Raw genomic sequence first — 24538 nt, 5'->3', positions numbered from 1 at the left:
AAACCTGTCCGGTCGTAACTTTCCTCACCAAGAAAGCAGGGGCCTTGTAAGATTTTTTATTATTATTATTATTATTATTACCCCTCTCCCAGGCAAACATCCGGGAAGAAATTAGAAGGAAGAAACCACCACATATAGCGGTTCGGATGTCTGCAAATAGAAAATTGCTTTTTCCCCCCCGATTGCAGCGTGCACTTAACTCAAGATGTCTTCCTTCAGCATAGGGTGTGTGAGAGAAAGGTCTTGGCAGAGGAAGGGCCCTCTTTTACCAGTCTCCTTGGCTGGGGGCGGGGGGGGGAAGGAGGGATTGGGAGCAGGGGCGAATAATCCGACCGATGGGGGTTCATAGAGAAGCAGCCTTTCGCAACACCTCGCAAAGCGTTCCCTTTCGTTCTTGTGCGTTAAATGGTTTGCGTTTCGTTTCCCCGAACAGCCCAAAGGAAAAAGAAAAAAAGCTGATTTGATGGATGCTTATATTCAAGGTTCAACTAACGGCTAGTCGGCTGGGAGGTCTCTATGAACCTCCACGTTAAAAGATACAGAGAGGGAGAAAGACATGGAGCTCGTACATCGGAGGGTGGGGCAGATGGGGGGAGAGGGAAAGGGGAGAGGAGAAACGAAAAGAAAATGGAGAAAACGGATGTCGCCCTGTCTAGGCAAAAAAAAATAATATTTTTTTTTTTTAAAAAAAGAAGAAGTTGGGATTGGTGGGTTAGTTATTAGGAAGCAGGTGCCAGCGGTGTAGAAAAGCCATTTATCCAGAAATCTCTTCCCGTTGTTCCTTGTTTCGGCGTACTTCGGCTGCATGCAGTTCCTGAAAAACATAAGAGGCGATAACAGGTGTGAACGCAGCGCCGATGGTTGGCGAGGATAAGCGCCTCGGTGGCGGGATTGCCCATCCTGACAAGCATTCCAAGTAGTCCTCGACGTACGACCGCAATCGGGCCCAAAATTTCTGTTGCTAAGCGAGACAGTTGTTAAGGGCCTCTGGTGGCTCAGACTGCTAAGACAGCCTGTTATTAACACAGCTGCTTGCAATTACTGCAGGTTCTAGTCCCACCAGGCCCAAGGTTGACTCAGCCTTCCATCCTTTATAAGGTAGGTAAAATGAGGACCCAGATTGTTGGGGGCAATAAGTTGACTTTGTATATAATATACAAATGGATGAAGACTATTGCTAACATAGTGTAAGCCACCCTGAGTCTTCGGAGAGGATACTGTAAAATCTCCATTCCCACCTCAATCCAGGGGAAGGATACTGTAAAATCTCCATTCCCACCCCACTCCAAGGGAAGGATATTGTAAAATCTCCATTCCCACCCCAATCTAGGGGAAGGATACTGTAAAATCTCCATTCCCACCCCACTCCAAGGGAAGGATATTGTAAAATCTCCATTCCCACCCCACTCCAAGGGAAGGATATTGTAAAATCTCCATTCCCACCCCATCTAGGGGAAGGATACTGTAAAATCTCCATTCCCACCCCACTCCAAGGGAAGGATATTGTAAAATCTCCATTCCCACCCCACTCCAAGGGAAGGATATTGTAAAATCTCCATTCCCACCCCAATCTAGGGGAAGGATACAGTAAAATCTCCATTCCCACCCCACTCCAGGAGAAGGTTATTGTAAAATCTCCATTCCCACCCCAATCCAGGGGAAGGTTACTGTAAAATCTCCATTCCCACCCTACTCTAGGAGAAGGTTATTGTAAAATCTCCATTCCCACCCCAATCCAGGGGAAGGTTACTGTAAAATCTCCATTCCCACCCCACTACAGGGGAAGGATACTGTAAAATCTCCATTCCCACCCCACTCCAAGGGAAGGATATTGTAAAATCTCCATTCCCACCCCAATCCAGGGGAAGGTTACTGTAAAATCTCCATTCCCACCCCACTACAGGGGAAGGATACTGTAAAATCTCCATTCCCACCCCACTCCAAGGGAAGGATATTGTAAAATCTCCATTCCCACCCCAATCCAGGGGAAGGTTACTGTAAAATCTCCATTCCCACCCCAATCCAGGGGAAGGTTGCTGCAAAATCTCCATTCCCACCCCACTACAGGGGAAGGATACTGTAAAATCTCCATTCCCACCCCAATCCAGGGGAAGGTTACTGCAAAATCCCTATTTTCTCCCAATCAGCTGGGACTTGGGAGGCAGAGAATAAACAGGGGCGGGGCCAGTCAAAATTTTTACTACCGGTTCTCCGAACTACTCAAAATTTCCACTACCGTTTTTCCAGAACTGGTCAGAATCTGCTGAAACCCATCTCTGTCCATCTCAACAGATATAGATATATATATATTAGCAATAGCAATAGCACTTAGATTTATATACCGCTTCACAGTGCTTTACAGCTCTCTCTAAGCGGTTTACTGAGTCAGCATATTGCCCCCAAGAATCTCGGTCCTCATTTTACCCACCTGGGAAGGATGGAAGGCTGAGTCAACCTTGAGCCTAGTGAGACTCGAACTGTCGAATTGCAGGCAGCCGGCAGCCAGTCGAAGTCGCCTGCAGTGCTGCACCCTAACCACTGCGCTACCGTGGCTCATACATCACTCTGATTTAATCTTTTGGCGTTACTCTGGTGCGTCACCCGCAGCCTCACAATGGGAGCGGCTTAGGGTGGAAGGCTCATCTATTAGGGTTTGTCGGCGGGCTTACCTTTTCGCGGAGTCGCTCCCTCAAGGCAGCTAGGTGAGCTTCGCGGATCTCCTTGCTGAGCTCCATCTTGTAGTTGAGCTTCTCCTCAGCCAGCCGGCTGAAGTTGTTGTTCTCTTCCAGAGCCTTGTGTAACACTTCCCGCTCGTGTTCGCGCTTCTCTGCCAGCTGCTTCAGGACTTGGGCTTCCTGGTTCTGCAAGGAAACCCATCAAAGCAGAGGCGATTCAGGAGCTCTTGAGTAGCCAATAGTCTGGGAAGCTTCTCCCAAGAAGCAGCACCATTGCAATGGATTTTTTTTTTTAAGCTTGGGAGTCAATCGACACACCTGGCTCTCCTAGAGCACAGGACTGGTAGGACTGGTGGAACAGGGCTCTCCAAACTTGGCGACTTGAAGACCTGTGGACTTCAACGCCCAGAATTCCCCAGCCAGCCATTGAGCATTCGTATACATATAGTATGTTTGTGTGTGCTGGTGCGTTGTTTTGCTTTTCCTCCTAATCAAGGAACCACTGAGAACAGCCCCACCAGCACTGACAAGGCAAGCTACCTGAATGGTGTATGCACAAAAAAGCAAATCCCACTCCCTTCAAGCACTGATGATGTTACCTAGTTCGGTAATGAAACGTCTGCAAGCAAACAGTCAAGGTCAAAGACTACCAAGGACACCACAGTCATTGTCCTCCTCCTCTTCCTCCTTCTCCTCCTCCTCCTCCTCCTCCTCTAACCCCACTCCCTTCTAGCACTGATGATGTAACTTAGTTCGGTAATGAAATGTGTCTGCAAGCAAACAATCAAGCTCAAAGACTACCAAGGACACTACAGTCATCGTCCTCCTCTTCCTCCTCTAACCCCGCTGCCTTCTAGCACTGATGTTGTTACCTAGTTTGGTAATAAAATGTCTACAAGCAAATAATCAAGCTTAGAAAACACCAAGGACCCCACAGTTGTTGTCATCATCATCGTCGTTCTCCTCCTCCTCCTCCTCCTCCTCCTCCTCCTCCTCCTCCTCCTCCTCCTCCTCCTCCTCCTCTTCCTCCTCCTCCTCTAACCCCACTCCCTTCTAGCACTGATGATGTAACTACTTTGGTAATGAAATGTCTGTAAGCAAACAATCCAGCTCAGGGAGCACCAAGGATGCTGCAGCTCAGCCTTACGCTACAAATATTCTCTTCGGTCTGAGTTGTTAACCGTGTTAATGACCAAACAGTAAAAACTTATATATAATTTTGATTGGAAATTCTTGGTCAGTTTTCCACCTGCGTACATACAGTATTTCGGAGAAGTTTCAGGCCTAGGTCCCAAAGATTTCTCCAGGTATTCATCAGCACATGATTGTGAGGGAATTGTGAGAATTTGTCTGAAGATAAATTTGAGGACGTACCAGCCAGAAATTTTCGCCCAAGACTGAAAATCAGGCTTGTCGGATGTTACATCTGTTCTATTCTGCAAGGAAACCCATCTACGGAGCAGAGAGTTGGTCTCTGACAGAAAACAACTTGAAGAAACTAGAAGCATTTGAAATGTGAATTTACATATAAGCTGGGTTAACAAAATCACAAATGAGGAGGTGATAAGCCGCCTGGGAAAGCCAAGGGAAACAATCAAAGCCATTAAAAAGCAAAAATTAGAATATTTTGGACACCCAGAAAAATACTCCATACTTGACTTAATCTTCCAGGGAAAGATTGAAGGCCAACAAGGTTCAGGCAGAAGAAGAACATCATGGCTTCAAAACCTAAGGGTCTGTTTTGGACAAAACTCAGCGGCGCTTTTTCGTGCGGTCTATTCTGACAAAAATAGGATTGCCAACATGATCACCCATGATGGATATGGAAGAAGAAGAAGAAGAGGAAGAGGAGGAGGAGGAAGAAGAAGAAGAAGAAGAAGAAGAAGAAGAAGAAGAAGAAGAAGAAGAAGAAGAAGAAGAAGAAGAAGAAGAAGAAGAAGAAGAAGATCAGCCAAGAAGAGGAGGAGGAGGAGGAGGAAGAAGAAAAAGAAGAAGATGAAGATGAAGAAGAAGAAGAAGAAGATCAGCCAAGAAGAGGAAGAGGAAGAGGAGGAGGAGGAAGACGAGGTGGTGGAGGAGGAGGAGGAGGAAGAAGAAGAAGAAGAGAAGAAGAAGAAGAAGAAGAAGAAGAAGAAGAAGAAGAAGAAGAAGAAGAAGATCAGCCAAGAAGAGGAAGAAGAGGAAGAGGAGGAGGAGAAGGAGGAGGAAGAAGAAGAAAAAGAAGAAGAAGAAGATGATCAGCCAAGAAGAGGAAGAAGAGGAGGAGGAGGAGGAGGAGGAGGAGGAGGAGGAGGAGGAGGAGGAGGAGGAGGAGAAGAAGAAGAAGAAGAAGAAGAAGAAGAAGAAGAAGAAGAAGAAGAAGAAGAAGAAGAAGAAGAAGAAGAAGAAGAAGAATATCAGCAGCCAGAAATGCCTGAACTCTTACGAACTTCCCCTTACCTTCCTTCTCTCTTCGGCGGCTTCCAATCGCTTCTGCAGCTCCTCCAGGGACAGATCCCTCTTCTTGGGGGGAGAGGAGAGGATAGGACTCTCCGGAGACAGGTCAGAGGGGGACTTCAAAATCACTTCGAAGCTTTGGCCAGAAGCCCGCTTGTCCAATTGCTTGACCTCCATATCTGAGCAAGTGAAAAGGATTATGGGTCAGATTCAGGGGTAGGTTCTATTTACCTTTACTACCGGTTCGCATTGTCCCTGCGCACGCATGCGCAGAAGAGTTTTGATGACGTTTGGGTCAGTGGGCGGAACCTCCCGCCGGTTTTACTACCGGTTCTACACAACCGGTCCAAACCAGGGGCAAGCCACCACTGGTCAGATTTCCTGAGAGGTATTGTGGCATCATAGGTTCATTCTTTCTTCACCAAACTCATTTAGATCTCTCCCATCCAGTCAAGAATCCATCACCCAAGTATGTAAATGTGCCTTTCTCCGTAAACAATGAACCCAATTCAGTTAGTTGCATAGTTACGTTTTGAACACGCAACGGGAACCGATGAAATTTACACTGATAAAAAAAAATGCTACCCACTGTATAAATATGCTGCCCAATTGGTGTTGAAGGATGCATCCGGCGTTGCCTGTGATGGATCCAAGAGACCACTGACCAATTGCTCAAACGTAGTTAAAAAGTAATCTGTTCTTTGCTAAGTCGACCAAGGTTTATCGTAAGCCTGCATCGGTGGCCAATAACCATTGTTCAGTATTATTTCTGTCTTAACAGCTGATGTTTGGGGAAAGCAGCTTATGATTCAGGTGGAGCTGCCTTTGTGGGAATAGAAGTATAGAAGCAAAGTAACATAAATAAACAAAGAAACATTGATCAAGCTAGAACTTGGGGCCTGGGTACTTACGGGACCGCCTGCTGTTACCCCATGCCTCCCACCGACCCGTACGCTCCCACAGAGAGGGTCTTCTCAGGGTGCCGTCCGCCAAACAATGTCGGCTGGCGGCCCCCAGGGGAAGATCCTTTTCTGTGGGGGCTCCTACGCTCTGGAACGAGCTTCCCCCTGGTTTACGCCAAATACCTGACCTTCAGACCTTTCGCCGCGAATTAAAAACACATCTGCTCATTCGCGCGGGGCTGGCTTAAGGCTTTTCTTTTAAATTGTCTAGATTTTTAAATTTTAAATTCTATTTATGTTTTAAATTGGGGTTTTTAGATTTTTAAATATTTTAATTTTTCAGCCAACTGTAGAATAAGTTTCTTAATTCATTTTTAATTGTACATGGTTTATGTTTTATCTTGGCTGTACACCGCCCTGAGTCCTTCGGGAGAAGGGCGGTCTAGAAATCTAATAAATAATAATAATAATAATAATAATAATAATAATAATAATAATAATAACAACAACAACAACAACAACAACAACAACAACTGTGTTTTCCCGAAAATACGACCTACCCCGAAAGTAAGTCCTAGCTTGATTTGTACACGTGTGCCCGATATAAGCCCTACACACACTCCCAAAATAAGCCCTAATTAACACCCTGCCCACTCCGGGGTGCAGGGGGTTGGGCGTGGAGCGTGGGTAAAAATTAAGCTAGGGTAGGGATGGGGGTGGGGGTGGAGCTGCCCTACTTACCAGGCCTCTCAGACCCCGACACCTGCCTTGCCTTCCCCATCCACTTCTTCTGCGGCTGCTTGCCGCCACTTGTGCGTGTCGCCCCGGTCTCTGTTTTGCTGTCAAAGGTTCTTCCAGAAAGCCCTCTGCAGCCGATAACAGAGCTCTGGATCAATCCTGAAGGCTTCTGACAGCAAAACAGAAGCTGGGGGGGGCGACACATGCATGTGGCAGCAAGCGGCCGCAGAAGAGGTGGGTGGGCGGGCAGCAGGCTCCTGCTGGGCAGGGCTGTTGGCGCCACCCAGGGGTGGGTTCTACTTACCTTTGCTACTGGTTTGCATTGTGCCCGCACACACACGCACTCTTCTGCGTGTGCGCAGGTTTGTTTTTTTTAAATACATTTTTTATTTTTTATAAACATAATAAAAAACATCATTGTGAACCATTTGTCAGTCAGGTACATCTTTAAACGTATTTCAAATTTCATGTTTTATACAATATATTTCCTTCTCCTTCATTCAAATTTATAATGATCGCACATCTCTAATAAAAATTGTGTTCCATAGCATTAAAGTTTAAGTGAAGTCTAGTCCCCATATTTAAATCCCCCAAAACCTCATTAATAATTAAATTCCACAAATTGACATATCTAAATTACTTTTAATCAGAGGTCAGACCATCTAAAAACCCTTACTTAAAACTGCCCTGCAGTCGCATAGAGATTTCCATCTTACTTAGGATTAGTCCTGAAATCACAAAGACTATTCCCTCTTATCAACTTTCTCTGCCTCTAAGTAACATATGCTTAAAAAAAAATTCCATATCATCAATTCTCAGTAAAAAACAAAAACCAGCTTAAAATTGAGAGGGGTGGTTATAGTTTCTGTTCCTTTGGAAGTTACGCAGATCGCTTTTGATGACAGGTCAGTGGGTGGAGCCTCCTGCTGGTTTTACTACCGGTTCTATAGAACTGGTCCGAACCGGGGGCAACCTCCACTGGTGCCACCGCCACAAGGTGAGTCAGTGGAAAACACACACACACACACACACGAAAATAAGACCTGGTGCCTTTTTTGTTGGCAAAAAAAAATATAAGACCGGGTCTTATTTTCGGGGAAACACAGTAGCAGTCACCCTACTTAAGCCTGACCTTCCATGAATCTCTCCAAATCATTTTTTTTAAAAAATGAGCAGTATAACCTCTGATGGAAGTGAACTTGTGAGGGGTTTAGTCATGCTTTGTGGGCCCTGGAAGTGGAAGTGAACTTGTGAGGGGTTTAGTCATTTTATGGGCCCTGAACTACACAGGATTCCAATGTGGGACCCTAAATGGGGTCCTTGGTACTCTCTGAGCTTGATAGGTTTCTCGTAGGCCTTTCATTATCAAACTAGGTAACAACATCAGTGCACTGATGATATTCCCTAGATTGGTAATGAGACATCTGCAAGAAAGCCCCCAAGCTCAGAGAGCACTAAGGACTCCATAGTTCAGCCCTGAGCTGCAAATTAGAAAAGAACAGAAACGTTATTGTGGTTTTAAATGTACACTGATCAGCAAACAGTAAAATAAAATTTCATTGCATTCAGCTCTCAAAAGATCACTATTATGCCTATACCCACATACACACACATATACAACACAGAAAAATATCACAGTCTGGTTCAAATGTATATATGTGTGTGGCGAAAAAAAAAAGAAAGGAAGGAAGGAAAGGAAAGGAAGGAAGGAAGGAAGGAAAGAAAAGAAAGGAAGGAAGGAAAGAAAGAAAAGGAAGGGAGGGAGGGAGGGAGGGAAAGAAGAGGGAGGGAGGGAAGGAAGGAAGGAAAAAGAAAAGGAAGGAAAGGAAAGAAAGGACAGAAGGAAGGAAGGGAAGGAAGGAAGGAAGGAAGGAGGAAAGGAAGGAAAATGGAAGGAAGGAAGGAAAATGGAAGGAAGGAAGGAAAGAAAGAAAAATGGAAGGAAGGAAAGAAAGAAGGAAGAAAAGAAGGAAGGAGGAAGGAAGGAAGGAAGGAAGGAAGGAAGGAAGGAAAGAAAGGAAGGAGGAGGAGGAAAGAAGGAAAGGAAGGAAGGAAGGAAGGAAGGAAAGAAAGGAAGGAAAGAAAGGACAGAAGGAAGGAAGGGAAGGAAGGAAGGAAGGAAGGAGGGAAAGGAAAGGAAAAAAGGAAGGAAGGAAAGAAAGGATGGAAGGGTGGGAAGGAAGGACGGAAGGAAAGAAAAGAAAAAAGGAAGGAAGGGAAGGAAGGAAGGAAGAAAGGGAAGGAAGGAAAGGAAGGAAGGGAAGGAAGGAAGGAAAGGAAGGAAGGAAAGGATGGAAGGAAGGAAGGGAGGGAGGGAGGAAAGGAAGGAAAGAAGGAAAGGAAGGAAGGAAGGAAAAGAAAGAAAGAAAGAAAGAAAGGAAGGAAGGAAGGTAGGAAGGAAGGAAAGGAAGGAAATTACTAGCACGACCAGAAGAAAGAGAGAAACCCTTGATAGAACTATCAGCTTTGGAAGCCATATTAGTACCAGAAGCTTCCACGCTGCCCCCTTCTTGCCCTTGGGAAAGTAGGAGGGGGGGATTTGATAAGAGGTTTTGTTAGACACAATAGCATTCTTCTTTTCGGTCAAGGTCAGGACAGTCCTGCATCTGGAGCAGGAGTGGTTGGAGTGATGTCTCGCGATGGGACCGATGGCGATTGGAGCAGGCGATGGACTGATGGGTGCAGGGGATGGATTTGGGGGTTTCGATTTACTGAGGGGGAAAACCCGGAACTATCTGATTCGGGTTTTCCCAGATGTGCCAGTTTACCTACTCTAATAAATGGGACTTTGAGAAAATGCCTGTCTCGGAGCTTTTAATTGGAATTTGGGTTTTCTGGAACGCTGACAAGCACACTAAGAACATGTCTCTTTGCCCCCTTGTAATTTAATTCCCTGGTTCCATGTTCTAGAGCAGGGGTCTCAAACCTTCTGGACCTCAGGGATCACTAAATTCATAATTTTAAATCCCGCAGACCACTAATATGATCTGCCTAATGACCGGCTGGGTGGGTGTGACTAGGTGGTCATGTGACTGAGTGGGTGTGGCCAACTTGATGTCACTCATGTCGAGGAGCACCTCGCCAGCCTCTACTCACCCCTCCCCTCCCAGCCACTCCTCGCCTCCCCACCCAGCTCCTTTAGTGCCCCAACAGGAAGCAGTTGTTGGAGCTAAGCAGCCACCATGAGAAAAAGTTGGCAAAACAGCTGGATCGGTTCAAATTGGATCTGACCGAGAAGGAGGCTCAGTAGAAGCACCTCACTGAGGACTAGGAGCATAGGCTTTCCAAGCAGAGGGAAGACCTGCGGGAGTGCAAGGCCAGGTACCAGCACCTGGAGGCTCAGTGGGCTGAGATGGACAGCCAGTTCCAGGCCATGAGGCAGTCCCACTGGAACGAGGCCCTCCGGTTCTTCGCCACCAGCAACACTTCCCTCCAGCCTTCGCCCAAAGCCCCACACCAGGAGGCTGAAGCAGACCCCATGCTGGAATTTCTGCCCCCCTCTGACCCACACAAAAAATGGGGAGACTCTCTGCAGCAACACAAACGTTCATTGCAGGTGTCCGGCCCAGGGGCCATAGTTTGAGGACCCCTGATTTAGTGCAATATTAAAAATGCAAATAATTTTTCTGCGGACCACCAGTTGGTATCCGCTGTTCTAGAGTCTGGAACATGACCTTCCATAAGGCATCTGTTCTAGACTTTGAAGGGTGTTCTTGTAACCCTCCTTAGTCACCTTTTTCTCAAGGATATTACCCGGCTCTTTCCTCGTAGGGTATTAATCACCTTCATTACCTTTTTTTCTGAATCTGTTCTTTGAATTTCTCGTTAAGTGCTCTGCCCAGAATCGGATCCAGGATGGAATCCAAAGAAAAATAGCGGAACGGGAAATTCCTGCAAGTCGAAAATCCTATTCCCGTTGATGCCGCTTAAATTGTCACTTACATCACCCTGCGGACTCATCTGCTTTCTCAGTCAACTGTAAGTAGTCCTCGCCTTACGACCACAATTGAGCCCACCATTTCTGTTGCTAAACGAAACAGTTGTTAAAGCGAGTTTTTGCTTCCTTTTACGACCTTTTTTTTGCCACAGTTCTTAAGTGAATCCCTGCCGTTGTTAAGTCAGCAACATGGTTGTTGAAGTGAATCCGGCTTCCCCATTGACTTTGCTTGTCAGAAGGTCACAAAAGGGGATCGCATGATCCCGGGACACTGTGACCGTCATAAATATGAGTCAGTGGCCAAGCGTTTGAATTTTGACCACGGAGGATGCTCCCACGGACAAAAGTTTGAAAAACAGTCATAAGTTACTTTTTTTTTTCCTGTTGTAACTTCGAATGGTCACTAAACAAGCTACCGTAAGTCGAGGACTACCTGTGCGATGCTCCTTTCTTTCACCGTTCCAAAAGCACTTTTCTTTGCCTTTCTCAGGCTTAAGGTGAGGCCAATGGTGTGCGCTGGTTTCAAGAATGATGAAATCGGGGTTGCAGAGTTACTGTAAGGTCTGGTTCTCTTAGGCCAGCGGTCACCAACTGGTGGTCCGTGGACCACTGGTGGTCTGTGAGAAAATTTTGGTGGTCTGCAGAAAAAGTATTTGCATTTTTTATATTGCACTAAATCAGGGGTCCTCAAACTATGGCCCCTGGGCCGGATATGTGTAATGAAGGTTTGTGTTGCTGCAGAGAGTCTCCCCCTTCAGGGTCTTTTTGTGTGGGTTGGAGGGGGGCAGAAATTCCGACTTGGGGTCTGCTTCGGCCTCCTGGTGTGGGGCTTTGGGCGAAGGCTGGAGGGAAGCGCCGTTGGTGGTGAAGAGCCGGAGGGCCTCGTTCCAGTGGGACTGCATCATGGCCTGGAACCAGCTGACCATCTCAGCCCGCTGAGCCTCCAGGCGCCTGTACCTGGCCTTGCACTCTCGCAGGTCTTCCCTCTGCTTGGACTATGCTCCTAGTCCTCAGTGAGGTGCTTCTACTGAGCCTCCTTCTTGGCCAGATCCAATTTGAACCGATCCAACTGTTTTGCCAACTCTTTCTCAAGGTGCCTGCTTAGCTCCAACAACAGCTTCCTGTTGGGGCCCTAAGGAGCCAGGTGGGCAGGCGAGGAGTGGCTGGGAGGGGAGTAGAGGCGGGTGAGGTGCCCCTCAACATGAATAGAATAGAATAGAATAGAATTTTATTGGCCAAGTGTGATTGGACACACAAGGAATTTGTCTTGGTGCATATGCTCTCAGTGTACATAAAAGAAAAGATACCTTCATCAAGGTACAACATTTACAACACAATTGATGATCAATATATCAATATAAATCATAAGCATTGCCAGCAACAAGTTATAGTCATACAGTCATAAGTGGAAAGAGATTGGTGATGGGAAGATTAATAGTAGTGCAGATTCAGTAAATAGTTTGACAGTGTTGAGGGAATTATTTGTTTAGCAGAGTGATGGCCTTCGGGAAAAAACTGTTCTTGTGTCTAGTTGTTCTGGTGTGCAGGGCTCTATAGCGTCGTTTTGAGGGTAGGAGTTGAAACAGTTTATGTCCAGGATGCGAGGGATCTGCAAATATTTTCACGGCTCTCTTCTTGATTCGTGCAGTATACAGGTCCTCAATGGAAGGCAAGTTGGTAGCAATTATTTTTTCTGCAGTTCTAATTATCCTCTGAAGTCTGTGTTTTTCTTGTTGGGTTGCAGAACCGAACCAGACAGTTATAGAGGTGCAAATGACAGACTCAATAATTCCTCTGTAGAACTGAATGACATCAAGTTAGCCATGCCCACCCAGTCACATGACCACCTAGCCACGCCCACTCAGCCGGTCATTAGGCAGATCATATTAGTGGTCCGCGGGATTTAAAATTATGAATTTAGTGGTCCCCGAGGTCCGAAAGTTTGGGGACCCCTCTCTTAGGTTTATAGAGGCAGTGCTGCAACACACACACACACAAGGAGTGTGTGTTGCGATACTATGACAATGTTTGCATCACTCTGGCTCTCTTCGTGTTCTCCCTGTGGACCCCACTCTAGTAGGCGACCGTTGGCTGTTGACATAACAGGAGGTTTCCTGCTGTGGGAGACCTTCGCTCTCAAGGTAATTATCACATCCGGACTGATTGGTCTAAAGTTGGTTGGCTTTTTCACCCTTTTTTTTTTTATTGAAAAAGTTTTTACAAAAATTTTCACTCTCCCTTTCTTTTCTCCCCTCCCCACCCCCCTCCCTCCAAAACCACCCTCCTCCCTCCCCCCCCAACTTCCCAGAGCAAACACAAGGTATAGTTCAAAAGACAAAAACAATCATTTGCTAAATTTTCCCTAACACAAATTATAATCCTCCCCTTCTTCTCAAATCCGAACTTCCCCCATACAAATCAAAGATAAATACATCCTAATCACTCAAAAGCAATCTGATATCTCTTAATCTGATATCTATTTCGCGTATATTCGATCCATTTTTTCCATTCAGTTAGATATTTTTTCTTGTGTGGTGTCTTTCAAAAAGGCTGAGATTTTAGCCATCTCAGCCAAATTAGCAACTTTCAATATCCATTCTTCTATTGTAGGTAACTCTTTTTTTCTTCCAGTATTGTCCTATCAGTAGTCTTGCCGCTGTTAATTAAATTTAAAATCAGCTTAGTCTCAATTACTGTAGCTTTTTCACCCTTTTTTGACGATGTCCCAAGGATGTTTTTAATAATAATAATAATAATAATAATAATAATAATAATAATAATAATAATAATAATAATAATAATAATAATAATAATAATAATAATAATAATGTTTTGTTTTCAAAAGGCATCTGGACTTTGTTTTTCCTTGAAGACGTTTCGCTTCTCATCCAAGAAGCTTCTTCCGTTCTGACTGAATGGCGGAGGATGGAAGGATCTATATCAGTGATGGCTAACCTTTTTGCCATCCCGTGCCAAAAGCGGGGGGAGTGCAGGGGGATCATCCGTGCGTGTGCCCACACCCATAATTCTATGCCCACCGCGCACGCGTTCATGGCTCTCCCCGTGCTCCCGGCACGAGATGGCCCAGCAGGTCTGGTAGGCCTGCTTTTTGCTCTCCCCAGGCTCCAGAGCCTCTCTAGGAGCCTGGAGAGGGCTAAAACGACCTTCCCCACCCCCTTGGAGGCCCTCCGGAGGCCAGAAAAAGCCTGTTTCCCTACTTCCGCTGGGCCCAGAAGGCCCGATAATCAGCTGGCCGGCGTCCGCATCCACACTGGAGCTAAGCTCGCGTGCCCACCGATAAGTTCGCCATCATTAAAATGACCAGATTTCAGCGATGGCAAAGTGGGACACCATTGACCGGGGGGGGCGCTGCGCATGCGCACTGAGTCTTGCCACCTGCCTGAAGGAGGAGGAGCAGCTGCTGCTTCTCTGCTCTTCCAGGCAAGCTCGGCTCTCCTCTCGGCTCTTCTCTTCCTCTCGGGTGAAGTCAAGCGACGTCTCTCCTCCCTCTCGCGCCCCTTTCTCCGCCACTCCCCCTTCTCCGCCTCCTCCTCTTGCGTTGCCGCCTCCCATTTTCAGAATGGGCTTGAAACAAAAAAAAAATCAGGACTTTTTAGAATTGCCGCGGGACGCGGGACAAATTATTAAAAAGCGGGACTGTCCCGCCCAAAGCGGGACTTCTGGTCACTATAGCCATCATGGATCTATATTCTCGCCGTCATCTGGTCGTTAGTACTCTCTCTGAGAGTCACTGAGTCCACATTCTGGACAGAGAGGAGCGCTGGTTTGAAGATCGAACAGCCCTCCCTCAACAGAGGGGGAGGGATACGACATCATTCATCTCCAGTCTACAACACGGTCCTTTCAGCAGTTCCAAGAAGGCTCCACACCCATTTGTGCTATTCAGGTGACCCTGAGGGCATAGATAAACCTCCAAGTGGCCTCAACGACTCTCAGAGAGAGTACTAACGACCAGAGGACTGCATGGAGTATACAAACTTCCATCCTCCACCATTCAGTTTGAGCTTCCAATTTTACACGGGAGAAAACCCGAACAACCAAAGATATACAGACAGACAGACAGACAGACAGACAGACAGACAGACAGACAGACAGACAGATAAATACAAAATAAATAAAGTTAAAAACCAACCAAAATAAGCTTATAGCAAAGTGGCACACTTTTGCAGTACATCTGCAATTCTAAGCAGAATTGTTGTTTGTTTGTTTATTTAAAAAAAAAAAATCTCACTGCCTTCCTTGAGAGTTTAAGGAAAATAAGGATTGAGTCACATGCATATTTACATCACTCCATTACTCAGAGTCTAGTGATTTGCAGGTGACTGTATGAATCGTTCTTTTTAAAACTTTTCTTATTTTATTTACATACGGTGCAGCTCAGCTTTTTTTCTCCATGCGCCAGTTTCGCATAGTGATGAAGATACTGGCCTAGAAACCGGGAGACGGGGAGTTCTAGTGCCACCTTAGGCATCACAGCCGGTTGGGTGACTTTGGACCAATTACCATGAATTTATGAGTTCTAGTCGGGCTGCAGGCACGAAAGCCATCTGGGTAACTTTGGATCAATCGACAGGAGATGGGGAGTTCTAGTCCCGCCTTAGGCATGAAAGCCGGCTGGATGACTTTGGGCCAATTACCAGGAGTTTGTGAGTTCTAGTCCCGTCACAGGCACGAAAGCTATCTGGGTGCCTATAGGCCAGTCACCAGGAACTGGCGAGTTGTAGTCTTGCCTTAAGCACTGTTGGAAGAAACGTCCATCTGGGTTCAGTTCCAAGTGGGGAGAAAGACACTGGAAACATGGTGGTTGCTTGGAAAGATGGTTTAATGGTGGACAGGACCACATGGGTTTGAGATCCTGGGCAAAAAGGCACATGGGTGTGAGAGAGAGAGATTTATACCCTTTGTTGGTCTTTGAATTTGAGCTTGTATTCTGCTTGGTTGTCAGACTCTCATGGGGCCATCCAGGGGTAACTTTGTAGGTTGTCTTTTGAGTCCCAGGCTTGGTTGAGCCTTGCTGGGTGATGCAATAACCCCAGGTGCCATTTGACGAGTTCTGTTGCTAGATGGGTAGAGGGTTAAAGTGAGTCTGCTTCCTGCCTAAAAACATCTTTCTCCATTTCTCACCCAGGGAGCAGGGGTGAAATGCTCCCGGTTCAGACCGGATTGTGCGATCCGGTAGTGATTGTGGCTGCTGGTTCGGCGATCTGGTAGCGATGGCGGAGCAAAGCTCCACCCACCCACCTGGGTGTGTTTTTTACCTTCTGCGCATGCACAGAAGGTTTTGCGCATGCACAGAAGGTCTGCACGCACATGTGACGCACGGCAGGCGCACTTCCGAACCAGTAAGGAAGGTAAGTAGATTTCACCCCTGCCAGGGAGGTATAATATTCTGCCTTTTTAATATTTCCTAGACTATTTCATTCTTCTAGGAGAGGGGTGGGGGGCTAACTTCCTACAGCACGAAAGCCAGCTGGGTGACTTTGGGCCAAATTACCAGGAGTTTATGAATTCTAGTTCCACCACAGGCATGAAAGCCGTCTGGGTGACTTTGGGCCAATCATTCTCTCTCAGTGTAAGACCACGTAAGTGTTAGTGTAAGACAATAAGGTAAGGCCACACTTGCAATATTGCATTCAGTTTTGGTCGCCACGATGTAAAAAAGATGTTGAGACTCCAGAAAGAGTGCAGAGAAGAGCAACAAAGATGATTAGGGGACTGGAGGCTAAAACATATGAAGAACAGTTGCAGGAACTGGGTATGTCTAGTTTAATGAAAAGAAGGACTAGGGGAGACATGATAGCAGTCTCCCAGTATCTCAGGGGCTGCCCCAAAGAAGAGGGAGTCGGGCTGTTCTCCAAAGCACCTGAGGATAGAACAAGAAGCAATGGGTGGAAACTGATCAAGGAAAGAAGCAACTTAGAACTAAGGAGAAATTTCCTGACAGTTAGAACAATTAATAAGTGGAACGACTTGCCTGCAGAAGTTGTGAATGCTCCGACACTGGAAATTTTTAAGAAAATGTTGGATAGCCATTTGTCTGAAATGGTGGAGGGTTTCCTGCCTCGGCAGGGGGTTGGACTAGAAGACCTCCAGGGTCCCTTCCAACTCTGTTATTATGTTACGTTATGTTAGTGTAACCCACCTTTCAGAATTGTTCTTGTAGGGAAAACAGGAGGCAGGAGGGGTATCAGATATGTTCACTGCTTTGGGTTATTTATAAAAATAAATAAATAAAGGTGGGATATAAATCAAATGAATTAATAATAAAGAAATGGGAACTTAAGCAATATAACGCAAGACATTTTCTAAGCAGGCCAGAAAAACAACCTCTACCTGTTGCTACCATGTTTCCCTGAAAATAAGACCGGGTCTTATATTAATTTTTGTTCCAAAAGACGCCTTAGGGCTTCTTTTCTGGTTAGGTCTTAATTTGGAGGAAATACGGTATTAATGCATCCACCTGGCTGACAATCTTAACTGGGGCTTATTTTGGGTGGTAGGGCTTATATTACGAGCATCCTGAAAAATCACGCTAGGACTTATTTTTCTGGTTGGGTTTTATTTTGGGGGGAAACAGGGTACTTCCGTCGGCTAAACTGCGGAACGGATGACTCTTGAGGCAATCGGAGAACCTAATCAGAATAATAGACTCTAACAGACAGTGGAACCAGCTTTTGTTTCCTGCAATGGTGGTTTCGTTTCTATAAGCACAAGGCAGTATTTGTGGTTTCCCTGCGTGATGGATGGACCTTTCTCATGCTCAAAGCAGCATGTGCTCCTTCTGTTGCGACACAAAGATTAACATTGTTTTCCTCATCAATTCCTTCATTCATCAATTATAACTCAAGTTAGGCCCAGTCTGGATGAGCAGACAAGATGCAGCTGTCAGGAAAGATGTGAATTGGACCCCAATTGAAATTGCAATGATTTGTATCAGTCTTCCGCAGTTGGTCTTCCAGTTTGTTCCCTCCTTGACCTGGCCAGGGGAATTGTGGGTATTGTAGTGGCAAGATCTCTAGAAAGGGCCAGTTTGAGGTTCTGCACGCAGGTGGGCCACTTACCTCCATATTGGTAGATGGTATTTGGATGCGGCTGGGTGTGGAAACAGGAACAGATCAGCGAAAGCAGAGAAAGTTCCTTCATTTTCTCTTTGTAAGCTGGAAAAAAAGCAGAATAAGAATGAAAGTTGGGCGTGGTTTAATGCGGTTTTTCGTAATCTAACGCTCTCCATGGATGGCTGAGCCTGTAAATCCCATCCAGTGTGCCCAGAGTTGGCTTCTTCTACCGTACTTCATTGGGCACATAAATATACTTTGATGCTACAGGATATGGGATGATCGAGGGGGAATATTTGGAAGGAGGACCTAGAATCGCCCCTCATTTTTTAATTTTTTTTTACATTTATATCCCGCCCTTCTCTGAAGACTCAGGGCGGCTTACAGTGTGTAAGGCAATAGTCTCATTCTATTTGTATATTTACAAAGTCAACTTATTGCGCCCCCAACAATCTGGGTCCTCATTTTACCTACCTTATAAAGGATGGAAGGCTGAGTCAACCTTGGATCTGGTGGGACTAGAACCTGCAGTAATTGCAGGCAGCTGTGTTTTAATAACAGGCTTCTTACAGCCTGAGCCACACCGTGGCCCATAGCTCATATTGACTTTGAAACATTTATTGGTTTATTTATGCAGTTGATGGATGGTAGAGAGGACAGGAAGGTCCGGAGGAACGTTGTCCATGGGCTCACGATGGGTCGGACACGACTTCACAACTAACAACAACAACAAATGCAATTGATAGGACTGCCCGAGTCACAAATTGTGACTCTGGGTAGCCAAAATAGGATTAAGAAACAGAAAAAACAATAAACATAAAACCTCAACAAGGCAATAGGGCAGGGGTCTCCAACCTTGGCAACTTTAAGACTTGTGGATTTCAACTCCCAGAGTTCCTCAGCCAGCAAAGCTGGCTGAGGAATTCTGGGAGTTGAAATCCACAAGTCTTAAAGTTGCCAAGGTTGGAGACCTCTGCAATAGGTAAGAGTGCAAACTGAGGTCCCCGAAACCAGATATTCAGAATTCTAACCCGTTCTTGAGAAATACTCATCCAGCATCCTGACCGACTGCTTGTGTGTGTGTGTGTGTGTGTGTGTGTCTGTGTCTGTGTGTGTCTGTGTGTGTGTGTGGAAAAAAAGGAGTTTTTGAAAATATCCAAAGATTTCTTTGTTGGAGGGGGTCTTCCCGGCCGCCTTGAAAGAGGCGGTGGTGAGGCCTCTCCTCAAGAAGCCTTCCCTGGATCCAGCTGTGTTAGGTAATTATCGTCCGGTCTCCAACCTTCGCTTCGCGGCGAAGGTTGTAGAGAGTGTGGTGGCATGTCAGCTGCCCCGGTACCTGGAGGAAACCGTCTATCTAGACCCGTTCCAGTCCGGCTTCCAGCCCGGTTACAGCACTGAGACGGCTTTGGTCGCGTTGGTGGATGATCTCTGGAGGGCCAGGGACAGGGGTTATTCCTCTGCCTTGGTCCTATTAGACCTCTCAGCGGCTTTCGATACCATCGACCATGGTATCCTGCTGCACCGGTTGGAGGGATTGGGAGTGGGAGGCACCGTTTATCGGTGGTTCTCCTCCTATCTCTCCGATCGGTCGCAGACGGTGTTGACGGGGGCAGAGGTCGGCCCGGGCGCCTCACTTGTGGGTGCCCCAGGGGTCGATTCTCTCGCCCCTTGTTCAACATCTATATGAAGCCGCTGGGTGAGATCATCAGTGGTTTCGGTGTGAGGTACCAGCTGTACGCTGACGATACTCAGCTGTACTTTTCCACACCGGACCACCCCAATGAAGCTATCGAGGTGCTGTCCCAGTGTCTGGAGGCCGTACGGGTCTGGATGGGGAGAAACAGGCTCAAGCTCAATCCCTCCAAGACGGAGTGGCTGTGGATGCCGGCTTCCCGGTACAGTCAGCTGCACCCGCGGCTGACTGTTGGGGGCGAGTCATTGGCCCCAATGGAGAGGGTGCGCAATTTGGGCATTCTCCTGGATGGACGGCTGTCTATTGAAGACCATTTGACGGCCGTCTCCAGGAGAGCCTTTCACCAGGTTCGCCTGGTTCGCCAGTTGCGCCCCTTTCTAGACCAGGATGCCTTATGCACGGTCACTCATGCTCTCGTGACATCTCGGCTGGACTACTGCAATGCTCTCTACATGGGGCTCCCCTTGAGGAGCACCCGGAGACTCCAGGTAGTTCAGAATGCAGCTGCGGGTGATAGAGGAGCCCTCGTGGCTCCCACATAACACCTCTCCTGCGCAGTCTGCACTGGCTGCCTGTGGTCTTCCAGGTGCGCTTCAAGGTTTTGGTAATGATCTTCAAAGCGCTCCATGGCATAGGGCCGGGTTACTTACGGGACCGTCTGCTGCCACCGAATGCCTCCCACCGACCCGCGCCTCACAGAGAGGGACTCCTCAGGGTGCAGTCGGCCAGGCAGTGCCGACTGGCGACGCCCAGGGGAAGGGCCTTTTCTGTGGGGGCTCCCACCCTCTGGAACGAGCTTCCCCCAGGACTTCGTCAACTTCCTGACCTTCGGGCCTTCCGCCGCGAGCTTAAGACACATCTATTCATTTGCGCAGGACTGGACTAGGGTTTTAAATTTTTAATGACTAAATTTTAGCTTTGATTTTAAATTGGGTTTTACTATTTATATCTGATTTTAAATATTTGGCCTTTATAATAAGTTTTTTAGTTGAATGTTTTATTTTGCATATTTCTGTGTTTTTATATGGCTGTACACCGCCCTGAGTCCTTAGGGAGATAGGGCGGTATAAAAATTCGAATAAATAAATAAATAAATAAAATTTGGGCATGCATGGTTAACACAGACCACAGGCTACCAACGTCCCATGCATTTGTCTGAAATGGTGTAGGGTTTCCTGCCTGGGCAGTGGGTTGGACTAGAAGACCTCCAAGGTCCCTTCCAACTCTGTTATTGTAGTCTAGTCTAGTCTAGTCTATGGATCATATTCTTATAATCCATATTCATAAGCGCTTCCAGTGTCTTTGAAATCAATGGCTGTTTCTTGAGACTTAATGCAGGTAGTCCTTGACTTACGACCACAGTCGAGCCCAATATTGTCAGATGTTTTGCCCCATTTTATGACCTACTTTGCCGCAGATGTTTAAGTGAATTACTGCAGTTGTTAAGTGAATTACTGCAGTCTTTAAGTGAATCTGGCTCTTAAGGAGAAACTTCCCAACAGTGAGGACAATTAATCAGTGGAACGACTTGCCACCAAGACATTGTGGGTGCTCCATCACGGGAGGTTTTCAAGAAGAGCCTGGACGGCCACTATCTGAAATGGTATGGGGTCTCCTGCTTGAGCAGGGGGTTGGACTAGAAGACCTCGAAGGTCCCTTCCAGCCGTACTCTGATTGATTGATTGATTTTGTTGGTCAGAAGCTGGCTGAGAAAGTTACAAATGGGGATCACATGACCCTGGGAAAGTGCAATTGTCATAAATACATGCTAGTCCAGGGCTGGGCAACTATGGCCCCTTTATGACCTATGGACTTCAACTCCCAGAATTCCTGAGCCAGCATGCTGGCTCAGGAATTCTGGGAGTGAAGTCCAGAAGTCATAAAGGGGCCATAGTTGCCCAGCCCTATGCTAGTCGCTTAGCTGATCATAAAGTCACTTTTTTTCAGTGCCACTTTGAACTGTCATTAAAAGAATGGTTGTAAGTCGAGGACTACTAAACACTATAACCCTGTGATGGCGAACCTATGGCACGCATGCCGAAGTGGCACGCAGAACCCTCTGTGTGGCACGCGCGCCGTCGCCAGCTGCTCTTCTAATTTCCAGAAGAAGCAGTGATGGGAACCTTTATAGCACACAAGTGTCCGAACCGGAACTCATGCGCGCCAGAGCACCGGAAACCCAAAGACCAGCTGATTGGTGCGCATGCACGCTGGAAAACCGAAGACCAGGTGCATGTGTGCGCCGACCAGCTGATCTTCGAGTTTCTGGTGCTCCAGGGCGCGTGAGTTGCGGTTTGGGCCCTCGGTGCTGAAAAAGGTTCACCACAACCCGCTATAACCTATGTAGCTTTAACTATCAAACAACAACTTGCCTGCAGAAGTTGTGAATGCTCCAACACTGGAAATTTTAAGAAAATGTTGGATAACCATCTGACTGAGATGGTGTAGGTTCTGCCAGGCAGGGGTTGGACTAGAAGGCCTCCAAGGTCCCTTCCAACTCTGTTGTTATGTTATGTTATGTTATGTTAACTTCTGCTTATCTCAGGTTCTTGGGAAGGACTTGATAGGAGGATAAAAATGCCAAATCCTGTATAAACATCTGTATAAACCATAAAGTGCTGTTTAAAAGTCACAAAATAGGTGGTAACAATGATGGATTCAAATAAGACCAGTCTTGGAATCCTGCATCCAGTTTTTGGTCACCACACTATAAAAAAAGATGTTGAGAGAGACTATAAAGAGCGCAGAGAAGAGCAACGAAGATGATTAGGGGACTGGAGGCTAAAACATACAAAGAACGGTTGCAGGAATTGGGTCTGGCTAGTCTAGTGAAGGGAAGGACCAGGGGAGACAGGATACAGTCTTCTAATATTTGAGGGGCTGTCACAGAGAGGAACAGGGGTCAAGCTATTTTCCAAAGCACCTGAAGGCCAAACAAGGAACAATGGATGGAAACTGACCAAGGAGAGATTCAACCTGGAAATAAGGAGACATTTCCTGAAAAGTAAGAACAATTAACCAGTGAAACAGCTTCGCTCCAGAAGTTCTAGGTGCTCCAGAAGTTCTGGAGGCTTTTAAAAGGAAATTAGACAACCATTTGCCTGATGGACGGCTGTCTATTGAAGACGCCTTTCACCAGGTTCCTTTTTCTAGACCAGGATGCCTTATGCACGGTCACTCATGCCTCGTGACATCTCGGACTACTGCAATGCTCTCTACATGGGGCTCCCTTGAGGAGCACCCGGAGACTCAGGTAGTTCAGAATGCAGCTGGTGATAGAGGAGCCCTCGTGGCTCCACATAACACCTCTCCTGCAGACTGCACTGGCTACCTGTGGTTTTCCGGTGCGCTTCAAGGTTTTATCTTCAAAGCGCTCCATGGCATGGGTTACTTACGGGACCGCCTGCTGCCACCGAACTCCTCAGGGTGCAGTCGGCCAGGCAGTGCCGACTGGCAGAGGAAGGGGCCTTTTCTGTGGGGCTCCCACCCTCTGGAACGAAGCTTCCCCAGGACTTCGTCAACTTCCTGACCTTCGGGCCTTCCATGAGCTTAAGACACATCTATTCATTTGCAGGACTGGACTAGGTTTTAAATTTTAATGACTAAATTTTAGCTTTGGTTTTAAATTGGGTTACTATTTATATCTGATTTTAAATATTTGGCCTTTATAATAAGTTTTTAGTTGAATGTTTTATTTTGCATATTTCTTGTTTTTATATTGTACACCGCCCTGAGTCCTTAGGGAGATAGGGCTGCATATAAAATCAATAAAATAAAATAAAATAAAATAAAATTTGGGCATGCATGATTAACACAGACCACAGGCTACCAACGTCCCATGCATTTGTCTGAAATGGTGTAGGTTCCTGCCTAGGCAGGGGTTGGACTAGAAGGCCTCAAGGTCCCTTCCAACTCTGTTATTGTAGTCTAGTCTAGTCTAGTCTATGGATCATATTCTTATAATCCATATTCATAAGCGCTTCCAGTGTCTTTGAAATCAATGGCTGTTTCTTGAGACTTAATGCAGGTAGTCCTTGACTTACGACCACAGTCGAGCCCAATATTGTCAGATGTTTGGCCCCATTTTATGACCTACTTTGCCGCAGATGTTTAAGTGAATTACTGCAGTTTTAAGTGAATTACTGCAGTCTTTAAGTGAATCTGGCTCTTAAGGAGAAACTTCCCAACAGTGAGGACAATTAATCAGTGGAACGACTTGCCACCAAGACATTGTGGGTGCTCCATCACGGGAGGTTTTCAAGAAGAGCCTGGACGGCCACTATCTGAAATGGTATGGGGTCTCCTGCTTGAGCAGGGGGTTGGACTAGAAGAGCTCCAAGGTCCCTTCCAGCCATTACTCTGATTGATTGATTGATTTTGTTGGTCAGAAGCTGGCTGAGAAAGTTACAAATGGGGATCACATGACCCTGGGAAAGTGCAATTGTCATAAATACATGCTAGTCCAGGGCTGGGCAACTATGGCCCCTTTATGACCTATGGACTTCAACTCCCAGAATTCCTGAGCCAGCATGCTGGCTCAGGAATTCTGGGAGTTGAAGTCCATAGGTCATAAAGGGGCCATAGTTGCCCAGCCCTATGCTAGTCGCTTAGCTGATCATAAAGTCACTTTTTTTCAGTGCCACTTTGAACTGTCATTAAAAGAATGGTTGTAAGTCGAGGACTACTAAACACTATAACCCTGTGATGGCGAACCTATGGCACGCATGCCGAACTGGCACGCAGAACCCTCTGTGTGGCACGCGCGCCGTCGCCAGCTGCTCTTCTAATTTCCAGAAGAAGCAGTGATGGCGAACCTTTATAGCACACAAGTGTCCGAACTCATGCGCGCCAGAGCACCGGAAACCCAAAGACCAGCTGATTGGCGCGCATGCACGCTGGAAAACCGAAGACCAGGTGCATGTGTGCGCCGACCAGCTGATCTTCGAGTTTCTGGTGCTCCAGGGCGCGTGAGTTCCGGTTTGGGCCCTCGGTGCTGAAAAAGGTTCATCATAACCCGCTATAACCTATGTAGCTTTAACTATCAAACAACAACTTGCCTGCAGAAGTTGTGAATGCTCCAA

At 46.6% G+C, this 24538-nt stretch overlaps 1 protein-coding gene across 1 annotated transcript in view; it reads right to left on the bottom strand.

The window, feature by feature from the left end:
- Positions 1 to 37: 37 nt before the first annotated feature.
- STMN3 (stathmin 3) overlaps positions 38 to 24538 on the bottom strand; it is a 63675-nt gene continuing 39174 nt past the window's right edge. The window contains exons 2-5 of the mRNA XM_058177940.1: positions 17771 to 17866; positions 5115 to 5290; positions 2670 to 2861; positions 38 to 814 (exon numbers count right to left, since the gene is read on the bottom strand). Coding sequence (XP_058033923.1) covers positions 755 to 814; positions 2670 to 2861; positions 5115 to 5290; positions 17771 to 17866 — 524 coding nt within the window. The 3' untranslated portion in view covers positions 38 to 754. The remainder of the gene's footprint in view (positions 815 to 2669; positions 2862 to 5114; positions 5291 to 17770; positions 17867 to 24538) is intronic.

This window comes from Ahaetulla prasina, chromosome 3 (genome assembly GCF_028640845.1).
Source record: "Ahaetulla prasina isolate Xishuangbanna chromosome 3, ASM2864084v1, whole genome shotgun sequence".
Classification (NCBI taxonomy): Eukaryota; Metazoa; Chordata; class Lepidosauria; order Squamata; family Colubridae; genus Ahaetulla; species Ahaetulla prasina.
This window is presented reverse-complemented; position numbering and strand designations above follow the sequence as displayed.